The sequence below is a fragment of the Cyanistes caeruleus genome, chromosome 1 (assembly GCF_971803275.1).
Source record: "Cyanistes caeruleus chromosome 1, bCyaCae1.hap1.1, whole genome shotgun sequence".
Classification (NCBI taxonomy): Eukaryota; Metazoa; Chordata; class Aves; order Passeriformes; family Paridae; genus Cyanistes; species Cyanistes caeruleus.
Window position 1 is genome coordinate 85,234,486 of NC_141701.1, and position 17,888 is coordinate 85,252,373.

At 36.5% G+C, this 17,888-nt stretch overlaps 1 protein-coding gene across 2 annotated transcripts in view; it reads left to right on the forward strand.

The window, feature by feature from the left end:
* The window catches only part of EXOC2 (exocyst complex component 2), a 125,301-nt gene that overhangs the window by 100,251 nt on the left and 7,162 nt on the right, over nt 1-17,888 (forward strand). For both annotated transcript variants that reach the window (XM_086900208.1, XM_023919773.2), the window contains 2 exons: nt 14,182-14,237; nt 17,230-17,352. In XM_086900208.1, coding sequence (XP_086756334.1) covers nt 14,182-14,237; nt 17,230-17,352 — 179 coding nt within the window. The remainder of the gene's footprint in view (nt 1-14,181; nt 14,238-17,229; nt 17,353-17,888) is intronic.

Sequence of the window (17,888 nt, forward strand, 5' to 3'; positions counted from 1 at the left end):
CTCCTGAGTCAAGATAGCTTCCAAATGTTGATTTTGGATTAAATAATTTTTAAGAATCTATTGTTCAGGTCATGCAGAAACATTCTTCATTTCAAATCCATGCCCTTTTCAAAATTCTGTAGGGACTCAGTAAGGCTTGGAAGTGAAAAAACAATTAAATAGTAACACTGGAAGTGAGTGCAAGTTCTCACCTTCACACTAATAAATAAGATTAATATGTGATCTCACTGAATACTGTATATGTCCTACAATAATTTTCTCTCATTTTCTCCTTTTTCAAGCAGACTAGAAGACAGTAAGGTGTGGTGGAGTTTTTTGTTTTGTTTGATTGTTGGGGTTTGATTGGGTGGTTTTGTTGTTGGAGTTTTGGTTTGCTTTCTTTTTCTGCATAACATCTCTAAAAGCTGCTATTACCTGGTTCCAACACAGTTAAATAACCAACTGATTATTTATGCAGACAGATAAGAAAAGCTATACATAAAATCAACTTAGGGCATTTTTTGCCATAAAATTAAGGTATACTCTTGTGAGTAATTATTCCTGATACACTACATGCATTTGACTGCAGTACGTGTTGCAGTTTTTAAATATGTACATTGGTGGAAGTAAGGGCTGGCTGAAAGGCAAAATGGTGATTACCCCTTCAAGGTCATCCCAAATTATTAAGTCTGTGGAAAAAGAACCAAATTCTATGTGATTCTATGTGAAATGCACTTGAAAAACAAGTAATAACTAGATTTTACCATAGAAATCAAATTTGGTGAAATGAAGCAGAGCACAACTTCTACTACATTTTCCAAAGAATCCACTGAATCTGTAATCAAAGTCCTATTCTTCAGTCAGCTTTTTCCCATGACTTGGTACTTCCATCATGCCTGCTAAATACTGCTCCCCATTATTGTCTGCAAGTTAATACGGTGGCTTTGATTTGGTTACCAACTTGCTGAATTTAGTTACTAATGACAAATAAAAATTTCATATACTTTCATGTATTTCATGTACAATTGGTACACAAAGCAGTTTGGAAGTGTGTGAAGAACTTGTTCTGTGCTTTTTTTCAGTGTAGGGACTGCTTCCATTTTTTGAGTTAAGAACATTCACAGACATTTGCAGAATCAAGTTCCAAAAGTATTGGGGTTATAATAATTATGCATTGCCACCTGTTTGTTATCATTATATATTTGTATGATTCAATAGAAATAGCAACTTCCAAAAAAATCATCAAAGTTAATAAGAAAACATGCTGTACAAAACATGAAAACTGTGCATCTTAGTGCTGCTCATAAGCTTTCTCTCAAAGAACCATTTTTGAAGTTGCTTACTTGAAAAAAAGTCTTTTAAAAGGTCCATACTCTACTTTCTCTTACCAATTTTGTCTTTTCTTTCTTTTATCCAAGTTTATTTGTCATAAGTCACTAATAAATGCAGGACATGTTTCACACGTAATTAAAATTTTTTCAGTAACTTGAGGGTTAGAGAGATGCAGAGCAAAGCTGGACACTAAAATTATTAGTGTCTGTATTGTTCCAAGCAATATTATTTGTGAAATTAGTCCCTTTTGGATCAATTGACTTCAGTTTTATCATTTCTTATAATAATAATATTTGAGTGACAACCAAAGTAAATTCATAAACATAGTATATCTCTAAGCCCATTCTTCATTTATGAAATTGCTGTCATTTTGCATTTGACAGGCTATTATTACAGTACCAGTGACTGTAGGAATTATGAGAAGAACACACAGTTTCCTGAGTGAGTCTGTGTTTTGAAAGGTTTTAATAATTTTAGGTTTTATAAAATCATGAAAGGACACCTTCAGGGTGCCTTAAAAATGATGTGTTTGAAAGAAATAAATGAATATTCTTGCAGACTATGCTTGGTTTGTGTTAATGAAAGGAAATACTGCTTGAGATTTTTGGATTCAACTGTTCTCAGTTTTGATAGAGATGTTGATTTTTAGTCTGCCTTACAATTAAAGGAGTGACTGGCTTTTCCTGTTAAATTGGTCATCCTGTATCTTTATGAAGAGGTGAATACAGCTACTCTTTTATCTGTGGAACACCTTTTTAAATTGGCATTCTTGTCATTACATAAATCTTCCTGTATGGGGATCTCTGGGGCAGTCTGAAGAGGTTAGTCCGTGTTGCTGACTTTGAGCCCCCCTGACACCACTGTGGGTGTGACTTCACTTCTGTAAAGTGAGAGAGGTCTGGGAGTGGCAGTGACCCCCGGGTGTGATGAGTTACCACACTCAGGCTTTTGGAAGCTTATGTCAAAGTTGTCAAGGGGTACAGCTGTTTGTTTTTTTCTTAAGAGGCTCACTTGTGAAGAATTTGAAAAAAAAAATGGCAAAAAGGCTACAGTACTGGAGTGCCAGGCTCCAGAGATAATGTAGGCACTAGTTTTACAAGATGATGATACTCTTCATTTGTCTACCACCCACCAGCTGGTCTGTTTCTCAATTTTTCTCCATTTTTCTTAAATCTGAAAAAAAAAATAGGAAGAGAACTTTTAAGAAGCAGAGGTGTTTATTGGTCAGCATAGTCATTCTTTATTTCATGAAAAAATTGTTGATGCACACAGCTGTTTGAAAATATGTCCAATACATAACAAATATTTATATATACTTTGTAGTCTGTTCCCTCTTATATGCAATATTGTGTCAGTGTTTCTTTTGCCTGCAGACTTTGGAAAATTAAGAACCTTCTGTGACCAGGAAAGAGCCATTAAATTTCCACTCTGCTGCATTTCCTGGATACACACAGAAGGATCACAGTCCTGTCTTGCAAATTGCTAGAATCAGTGGGAACCTGGTCGTACCAGGGACATGTGCCCTGTTTTCAGCACCTTACCTGGTGCTGAAATAATAGTCTCTCTTTATCAAAAGAAAATCCTTTAGCATTAAAATTATTCTTATAGCAAAGATCTAGTAATAGTAGAACTTAGATACATAATGCTGTGACTTTTATATGCTGAAAATCAAGGGGGGCAGAGGGAAGAATTTTGTTAAACATTTTTCTTCTGGAAAAAGAAGCATCATTCTACAGCAAATGGATTGCTGGTAGATAAAGTTCAGGTAATACTGAGTCATCCATAGATGTATTCATTTTCTTGTCAAGAAGGAGGGTTTGTTATATCTAAGTGTCTCACGCATAAATTTCATTCTTCAGAACCTGATTTTTTTTTCCATTCAGGAAGAAAAATGGGTTTGGTTTAGATAGTATGTTTTAGTTGGGTGAAATGTCTTTTCTTGTAGTGCATTTTTTTTTTTCATCTTCCTCAAACCACCTCCTTTAATAGTTGTAATTAATTTCTACTGTTGGGTTTTCCCTTAAGTCAAACATATAGCCACTTTTATTCAACAACACCAAAAAACAACAAAAAAAAAACCCACTTAACATTCCCAAAGCTGTTAATGCTGAAGTAGAAAAAATGGTAAGGTATTTTTAAGTAATGCTAAATCTACAGAGCAGTGCACTGTTGGCTGTAAAGTGTTTGTATTCTTGTTCTGACACCAGGTTGCTTTCATGGGTTACAGCCACACATTGGTGCTTGCGCTTGTAGACCACTGTAAAGGCTGTAACTCTGCCAGACTATGTTGCTCTTACTTAAATGACAACAAAATGACAAATTTCTGTGGGTCATGTATCTCAAGTACTGGGTTCACATGAGGATCATGGATGCATTTCTTTACCAGTGGTGATTTGAGTGAGCTGAAACCTGTGTATGCATAGATGGAGGGGAATGAATGTCTATAACCTCTGAATTAGGTATTTTTTTACATTGGTGTGTTGGAGTTTCTGGTTTAAGGGGTTTGGGGCTTTTTTGGTTGTTGTTCTTTCACCATTTACATTCTTTATTACCTGATTAGTGGGTTGAAATTTGACTGATTCTGCAAAAATGTGTGCAGTTTGAGAGTCTTCATGTTTCAATTCTAATTATGATATGCAGCATCTTTTCTTCAAGACCTTTATGTCTGGATTGGTAAAATGTCCTTTATGCTTCATTACTGTTTGGAGGAAGTGAAAATAAATCCATCTCTTAACAAAATCCTTGCAAGAACATGCATACAAAACAAATTGGCCTTCAGCTATCTGTTTCTCTTTTAAGTATTTGATGCTAACAAACACCTCTCCTTCCCAAGTGAAGCACTGTTGGGTTTTGCATTTTGTGTTGTAGTGTTTCACAATTAACAGAGTTTGCTCCTTTTTAATAATAAAGGAAATTGTATTCTATCCCATCGCAGAAGCAGTGGAGTTTAATATCTGTTGGGAAAGCAGCAATATTGGGTAGACCTCTTCAACTTTAATTCTGTACCCTGTGGTTTGAATGGGATAGCAGAAGGTTCAGAACAGTCTCGGCAGCTTCAATTTTAAAGATATCTCAGTCTGGGCTGTGCAAGAAGGAGCAGAACCAGTATTATTCTCTTGGTGTTTTCTTCTTGTAGACTGAAGTTAATGCATAGACAAAGATACTAATCACAGTATTGGCAGTCTTTAGAGCTCTTGCTACTCCAAGGCAACTGGAAGATAGAAACTTTCAGGTTCTTTGAATGTCATGGCATAATTTCTATTGATTGAATTAAAATAGTTCAAAAACTACAGGTAACAAAAGTCTGAAAAGCCTTCACATTTAATATTTTTAGAAATTAGTTTTGTGGCTACTTATGTCAGGTCCTTCAAATGACGTTCACTGTGTTAGATGAACACACTACCATGGCTGAAAGTAAGTGCAAGGTGACTAATTCAAAGATGTAGCATTCTGGCCTTCAGATCTCAAAAATATTTAAAAGGTTCTGACTGCATGATCAGCCTCTTCCCTTGCTTCAGAACTGTTGTTTGTAAAAGCACTTCACCACATAGGTTACCAGTAATTTTTTCATTAAATTTCAATTATTGATAGCTATTTTTTAGGTCACTATTAGTTCTTGGGACTTTTTCTCAGATTCCCAAGGCACTCTATATTTATAACTAACATGGGCTATGCAGACAAAAATTTCGAGAAAACATTAATCTGATTCACAGTTTAATTAGTATGGAGAACAATAGATTATCAAAACATTTTCAGTTTTACCGAGAAAAACCTGCTAATGAGCTATTTATAGCACACTTGTATCTATTTTTGTCAGTACTCTAAGGACTGACTTAGGACAAATGGGTTAAAAAACAGGAAATGTGGTTAAATAAGTGGGTAATCTCTCCAGAGAGTTTCCAGTTTGCCTACACGTTCACATTTTCTTCTTAATGTGCTTTCAAAACAACATTAAGTACAGTACCTTGAAATCCATCTCCGTTTAAAGGAGGGAATGTTTCCAGCAATAGCAGGAAGTGGCCTAGTTAGAAATTTCACATTCTCATTTAAATTAAAATGAGATTCTGGAGTCCCTATTTTTAAGTGGGTTTTTCTGCTTTAATGACAATGGAGCAGTTGTGTGACATTTAACTTGGCTCAGGTGTATCATATGGATCCATAAAACTCTGGGAATGCTGTAATTATGTCTTTCATTCTAGACTGGTCTTAAATAATTACTTTCCACTAACTTACCTTTGCTTTATATGTGGTATTTTTTTAATGGTTCTTAGGGTATTATCTGTATGTATTTGTTAATATACTATGCACATATTTTTAAAAACACTTATAATCATGTTTGAAGGTTATAAAAATAGTGTTACCAATCAGACTGCATAAATCTTACTGTGAAGTAAGGAATTTACTGGCCATGATAATGTCCATTTAAATCTCTAAGAGGTGGTATCTGTATTTCTTTGGGCAAACAGAAGCAATAAGTAAATGAAAGCCATTATTTGCACTGTTTATTATTTGGTTTGTGAGAGCTACTAATTATTAATTTTTTTCAAATCAAATTAAAAAATATTAGTGGGTCAAAATGAGGAAGGAATAGAATAAACAAATAAGGCCACTTAGGTGGTGATAAAGGTTGTGACCTGGTGGATCTCCTGTATTTTGAGAGCTACTGCGAGATATGAGTTCTGCTCTTAGCATCCTGCAAGCAGTTTTCTGGAAACGTTTTTATTCAGGGCAAACAACAAAGCATGATAGCAAATGTATTTTTAGTAATTAGGAAGAAATAAGCAGGCTTTTCTGGCTGCCTTAATTTAGAAAACAGGCCACTGTTAGCTGAAGCTGATTTCCTATCAACTGTCTTTTAAGGGAGAAACCTTTGTGCTGCTGTAAAGAATAAAGGTAAGCTGCTTTGTTATGTCCATGGGGAAATTCCAAGTCACATCTCTACTTTTTTTAATAGATATATATTTTTTTAGCATCTGTGGGGTGTCAGGTTAGATTATATCACTGTGTGGGTGGGGGCACTTCAGTAAAATAGCATAACATACTCCTGTACCAGTGCTGTAGTTCATGAAAGGCTCATGCATGCAAACAAGTTAGGTTTCTGTCTATTCCTATTAAGTTAGGGAGCTATCCTGAGAGGTGTAGGCTGCTGGGAAATTAAAAGACTACTTTTCTAAATGGGGTATCGCATTTACTGTAGTAATTGCAAATAGTTGCTAGCTCTTAAAATAATTTTCCAGAAACATTAAATCATTTAGGGCATTTTCTAATGAGGCAACTACAGTTTGTTATTCTGGGAACATACAAAATTAAACAGACTGTCAGTCACATTAAACTTTCCCTGGTTATAAATATTAGATTTCTGAATAGTTTTGGGGGCCAATACATTTTTTCAAATGCGTTTAATGCAGCCTCAGGCACGCTGTGCTGTTAGTCCTCGTACATAGTAGATGGCAACCTTTTACATGTCATCCTGGGCACTTGATTCTAAATCCAAATTGGTTTGGGGTTTTTTTGTTCAAAGGCACATTAAGTGCTCTGAAAAATTCAAGTAATAAGTTTGTTCCTTCCTATAAGGAATATTCCTTTATAAATGCCTTCCCAATACTTCTGAATGTTGTGAATTCCCAGTAATATAAACTGGTTTTTCCTATATGTACTTCACAGTCCAGTACCCTGAGTCTGAAATATTTTATATGTAAGGTACATTATAAGTCACGTTTATTTGGAATCCTGCACCCTAAAAATAAAAATTTTTTTGGTATTCATTTGAATTCTCACTTTTATTCTGTGCTGCTTCCTGTTCATTTCTTGGGATGAGGTAGTTGATAGATCTTTGCATGCACTGGAGGTGTCAGGCAGTGATCCATAAGTATGGGAAGCCTGGAATTATCTGTAGATCTTGTAAATTAAATTTTTTCTACCAAAACACCTCTGCACAGATAATCTTTTTTTTTAAAATTGTTCAAGCAGGTTTTGCATGGAGGCAGTGCTGACTGCTCTTCTGACCTGCTGTAACCTCAAACAGTGTTTTACTCTGTAGAGCCTCTTCCCCCTCCCAGCCTTTCTGCCTTACATGTTTAAATATTTGGGGTTTGGAAAGAGATTACTTGATTTTAGCTGGAAGTTATTGTTTAGGTTAGATTGAAAAGTGAAATTTTGTGGTGTGTGGGGCAGCTTGGTTTGTCAGGAGGATCCATCTAAGCTTGAAATTCCCACATGGACTGCACAGGGCAAGACAGGGCTCACTCGGTGTGTTGTAGAGCACAGTCTGCCTTTTGAAGAGCTGCAGAAATACAAATAATTGTCTGCCATCCCAAAAGGAATATTGCTAGCTATCCTTCTGTAACAGGAGTTGCACTGGGGAAGAGTGTGACCACACTAGAGATTGTGCCACAATAATTTTAGTTAAAGCAGGCATTAAATACTGCAATTGTAGCTGCTGTGCAGCCAGAACCTAGAGGAAATTTAACAGTTAAAATCAGACTGTTTAAAGAAGTTACATCTACATGGCTTTGTGGATACCATTCATTAGTTTCTTTTTTAATGTGCACTCCGCAGCACTGATTAACGACTTGCAGTAGATGTGTGCAGCTTTTTTTTTTTTTCCCAACAGTTTCACATAGCAAATTAAAAACTTAGAGAAGAGCTGCGGGAGCTTAACTGACATACAGTTCAGAACACTTTGTGTGTGACATGCTGTAAAGTTTGGCATGATATATATGAAGCTTAGAAATTAACATTTCCAATACCATTTTGCTTAAATCTGGCAATAGGGTGTAATGTAACTGTAAAGAATATATATATAAAAAAATTTAAAAGCCAGTTCCTTCATTAGAACAGAGCAGATGAAATACTTTTTAGCATTCACCCTCCTCTAAATTTGCTATCAGAGTAACAAATGAAATGTCCAGGAACAGGCAATTATTGCTGGTCTGCAGCTAGATATGAAAAATATTAATCTTTTTCGATCAACAAATTCTGTACATTATTCTTTTTTTCAGGAAAATTTTCATTAAAAAGTAATCAGGAAAAAAAGAGGTTTCAGACTAATTGACTGTTACTGGTGTAACCCACCAAACAGAACAATAAATTGTAAAAAAATATTGTGTACAATTGGATGTGTCTTAAAATGCAAAACTTCAGACTCCCAGGCATCAGTTTTCCTATCTCTACCAAGTCATGCTCAAGCCTTAAGGCCAGCAAATTTAGTGCTCTCTTTACAGAAGCACTAAGAAACATTGCTACCACCAGCTGCAGTTACTTGCCCAGTTAAGTGTTGACCTCCTACAGAATGGTCTCAGAATGCTCTCTGTTGTTCCCTAAATTGGTGGCTCTGTGCCTACCCAACACTCATTTCTGTTTCAGTCCCTCAGAGCTTAGGTTTCTAATAAGGCAGTCAACTCAGTCGTGAAACAGGACTGGTAGCTTAGTCAACATATTAAGAACTGTTCAGTCTTCTTTATTTTTAAAAAAAAAAAAAAAAGGCAGCTGTCAAACTGTAAAATTTCCTGTGGATGGCTTTTCTAGCTCTTCCAGAAAGGACCAGTAGCTTTCAATATTCCTGCATGATTTCTCTTTAACTAAATTTGCCTTTTTTCTTTTCTTTTGACCCTTCATAGCCTCTCATCCTCATGTCTGGTTTACTGCTGATAAGCAGAGGTACCTGCTGACATCACCTGCTTTTTTCTTAAGTTATGTGCATTTATCCTTTCCTCCTCCCTTCTGCATGCAAACTAAGAGGCAAGCTAAAAGGCTGGTTTGGTGAGAGGCAGCAGCAAGGCTGGATTCCCAGTTGTCAATCTCAAATGAGGTTCCAGTCTCACAAGAGTTAAAAGTGTGTCAAACTCAGTCTGCCTGGGTTAAAATTTCCTGTATGTTTCTGTTGTCCTCACTGAAGTTCAGTTCATTCTTTGAACTCTTGAGTCTGCAGAAGGCGTAAAAAATGTTTGAAGCTCATATCATCCTTCACACTATCAGTTTACTGTAGAAGGACTGGGAACATTTGAAGACCCGTGTAAGCTTCTGGCACAGAAAAAGCAGCTTGATGAGTTCAGTTTTACTCTGTGTGCAGCCTTTGCTCTTTTTTTGCATGCAAGTTTTTGTAGCCTCCCTGTGTTTAAAAATTACACATGTGGTATGTGTAAGTCCCAGCTCTTGCAGGATTATTCAGTCACTCTGGGGGTTTCATAGTATAACGATGTCATATAAGTACTTGGGGGAAACATATCTCTGAGAACTACAAGTGGGACAACTGGTAGCACTACACCGTCTGAAGATCTCCTGAATGACTCCTGTATTGGCAAGCTGAAAGTTTGGTTTCTGTTACTCCTCAGAACCACAAACCTTTTTCCCTTCTGCTTTTCCCATCATTCACACAGTCATCCTTGCTACAACTTTACAGTGTTGCTAAAATTGCTTTGTAACACAGACTGACACATTTAAGTTGTAAAAAAATAAAAAATAAAATAAAATTAATAGGTCGTGTAAACTGGAAATTAGTGAATAATTTTGTTATATATTTCTCCGGTAGAAAGTACCAGAGAAGTGGAGAGTCCAGAATTGGAAGTTGCTATTTTAGTTTCTGTCAGCCATTGTGATAGTTGATGGCTGAAACTGTCCTTCATTTTTATGTCTTAAGTCTTCCCATCCATTTTTCTTTAGAGCAATGCTGGGGCTTTGTTAGTGGCAGCTAGAATTCCAGAATTCAGTCTTTGGTATTAAGAATAGAGTGGGAGTGGAATGCATTTATGTTGTAACAGAATAATAACATTTTCCTCAGAGAAATTGCAAGGGCTTGTTGAGACTTTCTTTAACACATTTCTGTCAGAAGCAGTGGAAAGGCATTGTATTTGTGCTTCAATATGCTAAATAAGAGGTATTTTAGACTTAAGAATGTTATGTTTCACTTGATTAGCCTAATAGTTGCAACCTACAGTTACATGGTGCATTAGCTTTCAGTGCTGTATAATAGGACTGGCAGCATGGTGTCCCAAAAACTGTAATTGCGTGGGCTGCTGAACAGTTGTAGAGAAAGCTGCACAAAAATTCTATTCTAGACAGAATTTTTTCATTTTGAAATGAATTTCACAACAAATTCACAGTTGGATGCCACTGCTTGTATTACCAGTGAATCATACTCCAGAAAAGTAATACTTTGCTTCAGCAAAGCCTGCCACAAACAGTACAGTGATATAAATCAGAAATTGGATATTTTTTAATTGTAACTTTTCAAAATATAGTACAGTTACTAACTATGCCTGCAGGTCCTGACATTCCAATATGTTTGGCTTTGTCTCCACATCCAAAAATCAAATCCTTCACAAATAAGACAAAAGGAAGGGCTGGGGGGGAAAATACCCTTTTTACTTACGTTCTATTTGTGGTAGGAAACTGACTCCCCCAGCAGCAATGACTGTCATAAAATCACATATTTCATAACTTAGAGCAAACCTTTACACACTGACCTTTTATTTCCAGCCTAACTTCACTGATGGTCAGTTCACTTATTCTTTTCTTTCTTTCTTGTGCCTGTGTTGTCCTTCACCTTGCATAGCTCTCCCTTCTTTCCCTGTCTGGTTCCATTAATTGGAATTTTAGAGTGTTGTTGCATGTTCCTTTCTGTCTTTGGCTTGTTAAGCTTACCAAGACAAGGTCTTTCAGGTTATTAAATGCTGCAATTAAGGCAACTGCAGTTTCATATACATAGACTGTCTCTACACTGCATAGCTTTGCACAGTTTGTGCTGAATTATTTGCTCTTAAATTGTAAAACCTGTCGAAGAAACTGAGGAAATATTTGTGCTGGTAACTGAGCTCACTGATCCTGCAGTCATTGCAGGACTGAGCCTGCTATGAAAGGTCAGGAACACCTAATTATTTCTTGCAATCCCAGTAGCCCTAATCTCCTTTAAGTTCTTAGCTCACTCATTTGTCCTTGTGTGTGGTACAAGGATGGAAGATAAAATATGTCTGCTTATGCCCTTTCACTGAGGTCTAAGTTAAGTTAAGTTAATAATTTTATCACACAACTGGGATAGGCTAACAATATGTGATGCTGAGCTACTCTCAATTTTTACCACAGCTTCCATCTCCATTCAATTTACTGAATTCATTCTGAGTTCTGACACAAATAAGTGTTTCACCTTAGCTGAGAACCATCAGACAGTGGTGTTCAACACCTGCCGTTAATGTTGCTGGTATTAGTATTTTATGCTTTTAGAAATTAACAGTACGTAGTACTTAGCAACTTAGTTATAACAGTGATGGCAATGTGGTAACTAACTCTTCATGAAATACGTTATGATGGAGAGTTTCTGCAGATATAGAGATAGGCAACTTTTACTGGCACAGTCAAAAGCTGTTTAATTTGGGTGCTTACAGCAGCAGACAGAATTAGCAGCTCCTACCCTGAGCCAAGTTGCATGAATGCATGAGAAGAGACACACTGCCTCGGGGGTTTAGGTGGGATAGGTGGGAAATGAGGATTCTTCCTTGGAACCACATCACCTTTTACACACCCCACTTCAATCTCTATCCAATGTAGCTTTTCACTCACCTCCTTGATAACACTTCTTCCCAGCTCAGCCTGCTGGCCACCTCTGCAGAAGACACACGTGCCCTGTGTTTGATAAGGCAGCCCCCTCTCTGTACTTTCCTTACGGCTCCCCAGCAGTAGCAGGGTTTGAGTGAGATACGTCATTAGGGAACACTCAGTTGGGCCGAAGAAATGCTGTTTAGGTTACAAATGAAATTTTGATTGACTGAGGAACATGCCATGGCAGTGCTCAGGTATCCCTAGAGAAGGGAGGCTGTCGAAGTCTGAATCTTGTGCAGCATTTGTGCAAAAGTAAAATCACAGTTCCCACATGAAAGATCCTACTGTCGCAAGATGAGGCTGGTAGGCAGACAAAAGCTGAATACCATATAGGTTTGCAGACCAAAAGCAATGCTTTGCACCCTGAGGTTTAACTGCAGACCAGCTCCCAAATTCACGCTGTACCTCTTGATGTGATTTGCATACCATTGTTCAGTGTCTGGTCAAGTTGTATTTGCTTCTGGGGTGTGATACAAAGTGTGCAGAGGACATAAACAGGGCCAGAATGAAGTAAAAGATGGGAAACAGTAGAAGAGGAAAAGGAAGGGGGTGTTACATTTCCACATATACCTGTGATCTTTTGGTGTGGTTCAAGTATTGGTGTGTAACATTCTTGCTTTGTTTTGCAAGGTTACAGGGCAGGAGAAAGAAAGTCAGTTTCATAAGATTTCTGGTGTTGCTTTATTCTTCCCTCACTTTGCTAAGATGAAAGAAATTTGAAGTTTGCAACCTGGTACACAATACTGTTTGACTTCTCTTTGGGTTAATTTAAATGAAAAAAAACTGCTGAGATTTTTAAGAGGAAGAATAAAGGTAAAGAGAAAAGGCACTAGAGATGTTTTGGAATATGTGGAGGAAGGCTTGTGTTTTTCTAACTTCCAGACTGCATCCCTTTGGACATCCTAGATGTTTGCTCCTGACAGTCCTGTCATCCTTGTGTCCTCCTTTTATAAAATCTTTATCCGTAATTGTCTAACAAAGAAAAAGTGTCACCTTTTTAGATCTTGAGGCAAGTTGTGTGATCAATGGTTAAAGATATGAGCATGACTGAGGTGGCAGTAAAGAGATGCTACTCTTCTCACAGAACAGCTCATTTTTATGATCTCTGGTAACCCCTTTTTTTGTAGCAGGACTAAGTTTCTGCATCAGTGTTATCTGAGGAAAGGTGGAGCAAGTAAGATGAACTGATTAAAAGTTCACTTTGTAATTTTTATAGCATTAGCCTTAATCATACTGTGATCTCTGAGCTGTGTGGTCTCACCAGTCTTTGTCGATGATTTTTGTATTTTACTGTCAATTGAATATATTGAAGGGAGGGATGGGGTCATTCCACTTTCTCTAATTATTGGTAGACTAATCAAAATCAGAAGTTGAGGTCATGTGGATCACTAACCCTCTCTCATTACATTGTTTGTACTTGCAGCATTTATACATAATAAGTTGAATGCTTTCTAATTTTTCTTTGCCTACAAAGTGAAGTGGCCGTAAAAATAAGTGAGGCAATTTTAGATTTTTGCCTTATTTAAATCTTAGATGGCTGGAGTACAGGCTGGGAAAGTTACAGAATTACAGCAGCAGAGAGTACTAAGAGCTTGTACTAACTCAAGCACACATTGCTGGATGTTCTTCTGTTTAGAATTCACTTGTTAGTGTAAATTGACGAGCATTTCATAAGCTTGGCAAGAAAATGCTTATTTGACTTCTCCACCTTCCCCAAAAGGAAATTTCTACTAAGGCATGACATCTCCTATAAACTGCCATGAGTAATATATTCTGAACCACTTTCAGATAAACAAGAGACCTTGCTATTCCTATCTATAATAATTCACAGATAGAGAAGCTGATAAAGTAGTAAGATCTTGAAGACTGTTATACAAACAAAACCTCTTGTCTTTGTTCTTTAGAACTTATCAAACTGGGGTGTATGTTCTGTGCCATGGTGTCTGAATTCTAGCAAAACATCCAGAATGTATTTTTTAATAATGCTAGTTTTTTATTAAATTGCAGAATTGGTGAAATTATGTTGCTAGAGAAGAATACTAAAACAGGAACCTACTGGCTTTTTTTAACCTTATGCTGTAAGGAAATGTGCCTTTCTCCATTTGATTTGAAAAAGGAAATAGACTGGTGGTGTGGCTATGGAACTTTCTCTTTCTGCCTCTGATTGCAAAAGTAGTAGTAAAAAATGAAAATAAAAAGTACTGTATTGAACAGCAGAATATTATGGTGTTGTTGAGACAACAAAATGAAAGTAATTATTTTGTTCTTTTGTTTCAGGTGTCAGAAACTACTTGAAAGAAGCATTAGTGAATATCATTGCTGTGCATGCAGAGGTGAGGAGAAGCTTCAGATTGTATCATGCTTATATTCGTATGATTTCAGTGTACTTTTCCTGGTAAATCCTGGCTTTCACCAGGGTTTTTCACCCTTTTATCGAAGTGTCTTCATTATATGTGTATTTTAGAGTAGGTTTAGCCAACCTATTATGCAACTGATAACTTTTTTTATGGGTAGAAGGAGATTAGTAGTTCCTGTTTATCCTCTCTAACACACCATTACACCTTTTTGTCTCCATTATCTGATAAAGAGGAAAGCCAAATTCTAAAGTTAAGTTCTCCCTTTCCATGCAGATAATATATAGATATATGGCTAGTTATGATGCTCTCTTTCTCTGCTTATCTTTATTTTCCACAACATCTGTAAATTAACTTCTGTTTCACCTTGAAAGAAGTATTCAACACATGCCACTCAGAGTGAAAAGCCAATATATGCTAGTCTTCTACATACAATGGAAATAGAAAAGCTAAATCAAGTTTTATAGTCTTTGCACAGCACAAATACTGCTTGAAATACCCAAGTAGGTAATGGCTACCTAGGCTAGGGAGTACTAGTTAAATCATTGCTTATAACATCATAAGATCAGAGGGGCTGCAGTTATTTAGCCTTCTGGGATTATATGAAGGAATTTTCTATGGTTCTTTAAGTTAAAGCCTGCGTTTTACATAATCACTCCTTCTCATCATCAAGAGTGTTAACAGATTACTGTTGCTCTTGGTAGAAGCATTAGTAGTAATACTACTCTTACCTTCCAAAATACCACAAGTATGGCTACTCTTTTCCCTGTCATTAAACTATAATGAGATTCACTTGAGGCTTTTACTTATCTTATTCCTTTTTAACTTACAAGGATTCATATAAATTAAAATATTTTCAGGAACTCCAAATTTTATTTGCAGTATTTTTGATACTATTTCAGTGTTAAATTATAGCAGAAGAACTTTCACACAAGCATTGTGATTTTACCAAATGCTTCCAAATGAGGGAATAAGAAACACTAAAAGCATATACCAACATGACAACAATTTTTAATATTGTTTTTCAGTGTAGTGGAAATTGATTAAAATGTAAATTAGAAGTTGTGCTTCAAAAATTCAAAGGCATTTGTGACTTATTGAGCTAGGCTTGTAAGCATGCTGCAGCAGAAAGGTGCACTGCTGTGCTCTCTTCATTCAGACCAATACTGATTCTGGACTAAGTAGCATTGCCTCATAAATTTCTAGATGTGAAATATTACAGAAATATGGGAACGTGTATCAAGCCAAAATTCCCATTTCCACTGGTGAAATTCTCTTAAGCTGGGTCAGGTTTAAGTTTAGTTAGCAAGACAGCAAGTTTCTGTAGTTTGAAACAGCAAAAATTAACCTGTAGATGAATAGCAAGGATAGACTGAAATGGAAGGAAAATTTTATTTCTACCTTCAAATTCAAATTTAGCTGAAATCAAAATAAGGGCTTCTTATTGCAAATTTGTGATGATTCACCTTTGCTGAGAATTATTTTTCCAGGATTCTGTAAAGTAACTTCAAGAGTGCTTATTGCAGGCAGAAATATTCTCTTCTCAGTAGATCCTTGGGCATGTTCCTGGTATGTTTGTGTTGAATTGGTCAGCAATGTTTGGTGCTGAAAGATGACCCTTTTCCAGTACTGGTAACAGCTGGTAGCTGACATTTATGGGGTCAGTGTACTTGGCAGGTGGTGCAGACCTGCCTTTTGGAATGGTCAGCCTTTATGGGATGCCTGCTACACAGCTCTTTATTGAAATCACTGAAAACTCTGTAGAAATCTTTCTTTCTTTGTTTTTTTTTTCCCCTTGCTTATTTTTACATGTATGTATTAATATTTTCTGTGAGTTACTAAATTTCCATGTCAGACATGGGATCTAAACTTTGCATAAAAGCAAAGGTATTCCAGCAAAACAATCCACTACTTAATTCTTTAGACTATTTCAAAGCTGAAACTGGAGAAGTGTTTCAAAATTTTATACATTTCATTTTCCTTCTTGTACCACTCCAGTCACATACTTCAGCTCACATACACCACCACTCCGGCTTCCTGTGTCATCTTCTCTCCCAGCCCTGTGCAGTTTAATGCAGCTTTATCATCACCTTAAAGCTTTGACACAAGTTTGGTCTGTCTAACCTATAATCTCACTTCCTCCTATATTCCAACCTCTTGGCCTGCATTTTCCCAAATTCTCTATAAAAAAAATCATACTTTGTTTTTTTTAAATCCCCAACAATTTCTCACTTCTGTAAAGCTCCCTTTAAGGAAGATTGGTCTCCTCATGCCTTTCTTCAAGCATAGATTTAATAATTTTGTATTGCTGTTACTATTCTGAATATGCCACTTTTTACAAGTTATACAAACAAGTGGTTAAAAAGATGGTCTTGACGCATGGGAAAACCAGTAAGGGTTAATTCTTTTTGCCAGGGAACTAATAAATGGCAGCAGAAGCAGAGTCTAAATGAAAATCCATTAACACTCTCATACTCACACAGGCTGTCAAATGTTTACCTCTACCATAGAGTATAATGACACTAGCCATTCAACACTGGTCAGATATAAAGGAGTCTAAAAGAAATAGCAAAATACATGGGTAAAAAGTGGCTGAGTGTGTAACTGTGTCAGTCAGACACACAACTCTGAATTAAAGGTGCTATCTACAAGACAGCAGTCTATCTACAGCCCTGTGACTACCTGCATCCATCAGCCAAAAGCACATATTTTGAAGTTTAGCTGCCTTTTGGTATGGCAAGGTTATCACAAATCACATAGCCAAATTTTCTATTAACAAAGGGGATTGGTCAAAGTGCAGGGCAAGCATCAAAAGACATCCTTCATATTCTAGTTTCTTTTGAATTTTTTGTATATTGGTAAAAATGAAGGAGGATCAAAGAGGTTTATATTTCTTATTGAAATGTTAGTATTGAAAATATTTCTATTAATGCAGGTGTTGTGCTTATGGTTCTTCTTTCATAAAACCTAGGTGTTCACCATTTCCAAAGACTTAGTTCCACGGGTAATGTCAAGGGTTGTAGAAGCAGTCTCTGAAGAACTGAGTCGACTGATGCAGTGTGTTTCATCCTTCAGCAAAAATGGAGCTTTACAGGTACCTGGATACTTCATACTGTCAAACATCTGAATCTAGAAAACTGAGAATAACAGACAGGTATAATCTGGGTATTTGTTTGATTTATTGTAGCAGTGAAAGCAAGGAGGTAAAACGGGTTAGTTTACAACCTATTTCAGATTTATGGATGAATACCCTTCGGGATACTGATTCTCAGGTTTGATTATATTTTTGGGTTATCTTTGTATTAGACAGCATTAAAAGGCTACCTGTATCCTATGAGATAAAAAGCATCGTAATGGTGTCTCTTTGAAATGTTGTCAAATACTTTCTTTGGCCTGACATAAAAAAATCACTTTAAAAGAAAAAAACAATGTAGTGATATTTTGAGATTTAAAAATCCCTAAAACAGGATGCAGTAAGATCTTGTAAGACATTTCAGGACTAGTCATTTGTTTGTTATACTCTCTCTACAATACCAAGTTGTTGTAACATGGGCAGAATAGCTTTGTTGTCTTTATTGACGGCTGGATTGGTAGTTGCACTTGCTGTTGGGTAAGCTTTAAAGGATGCTA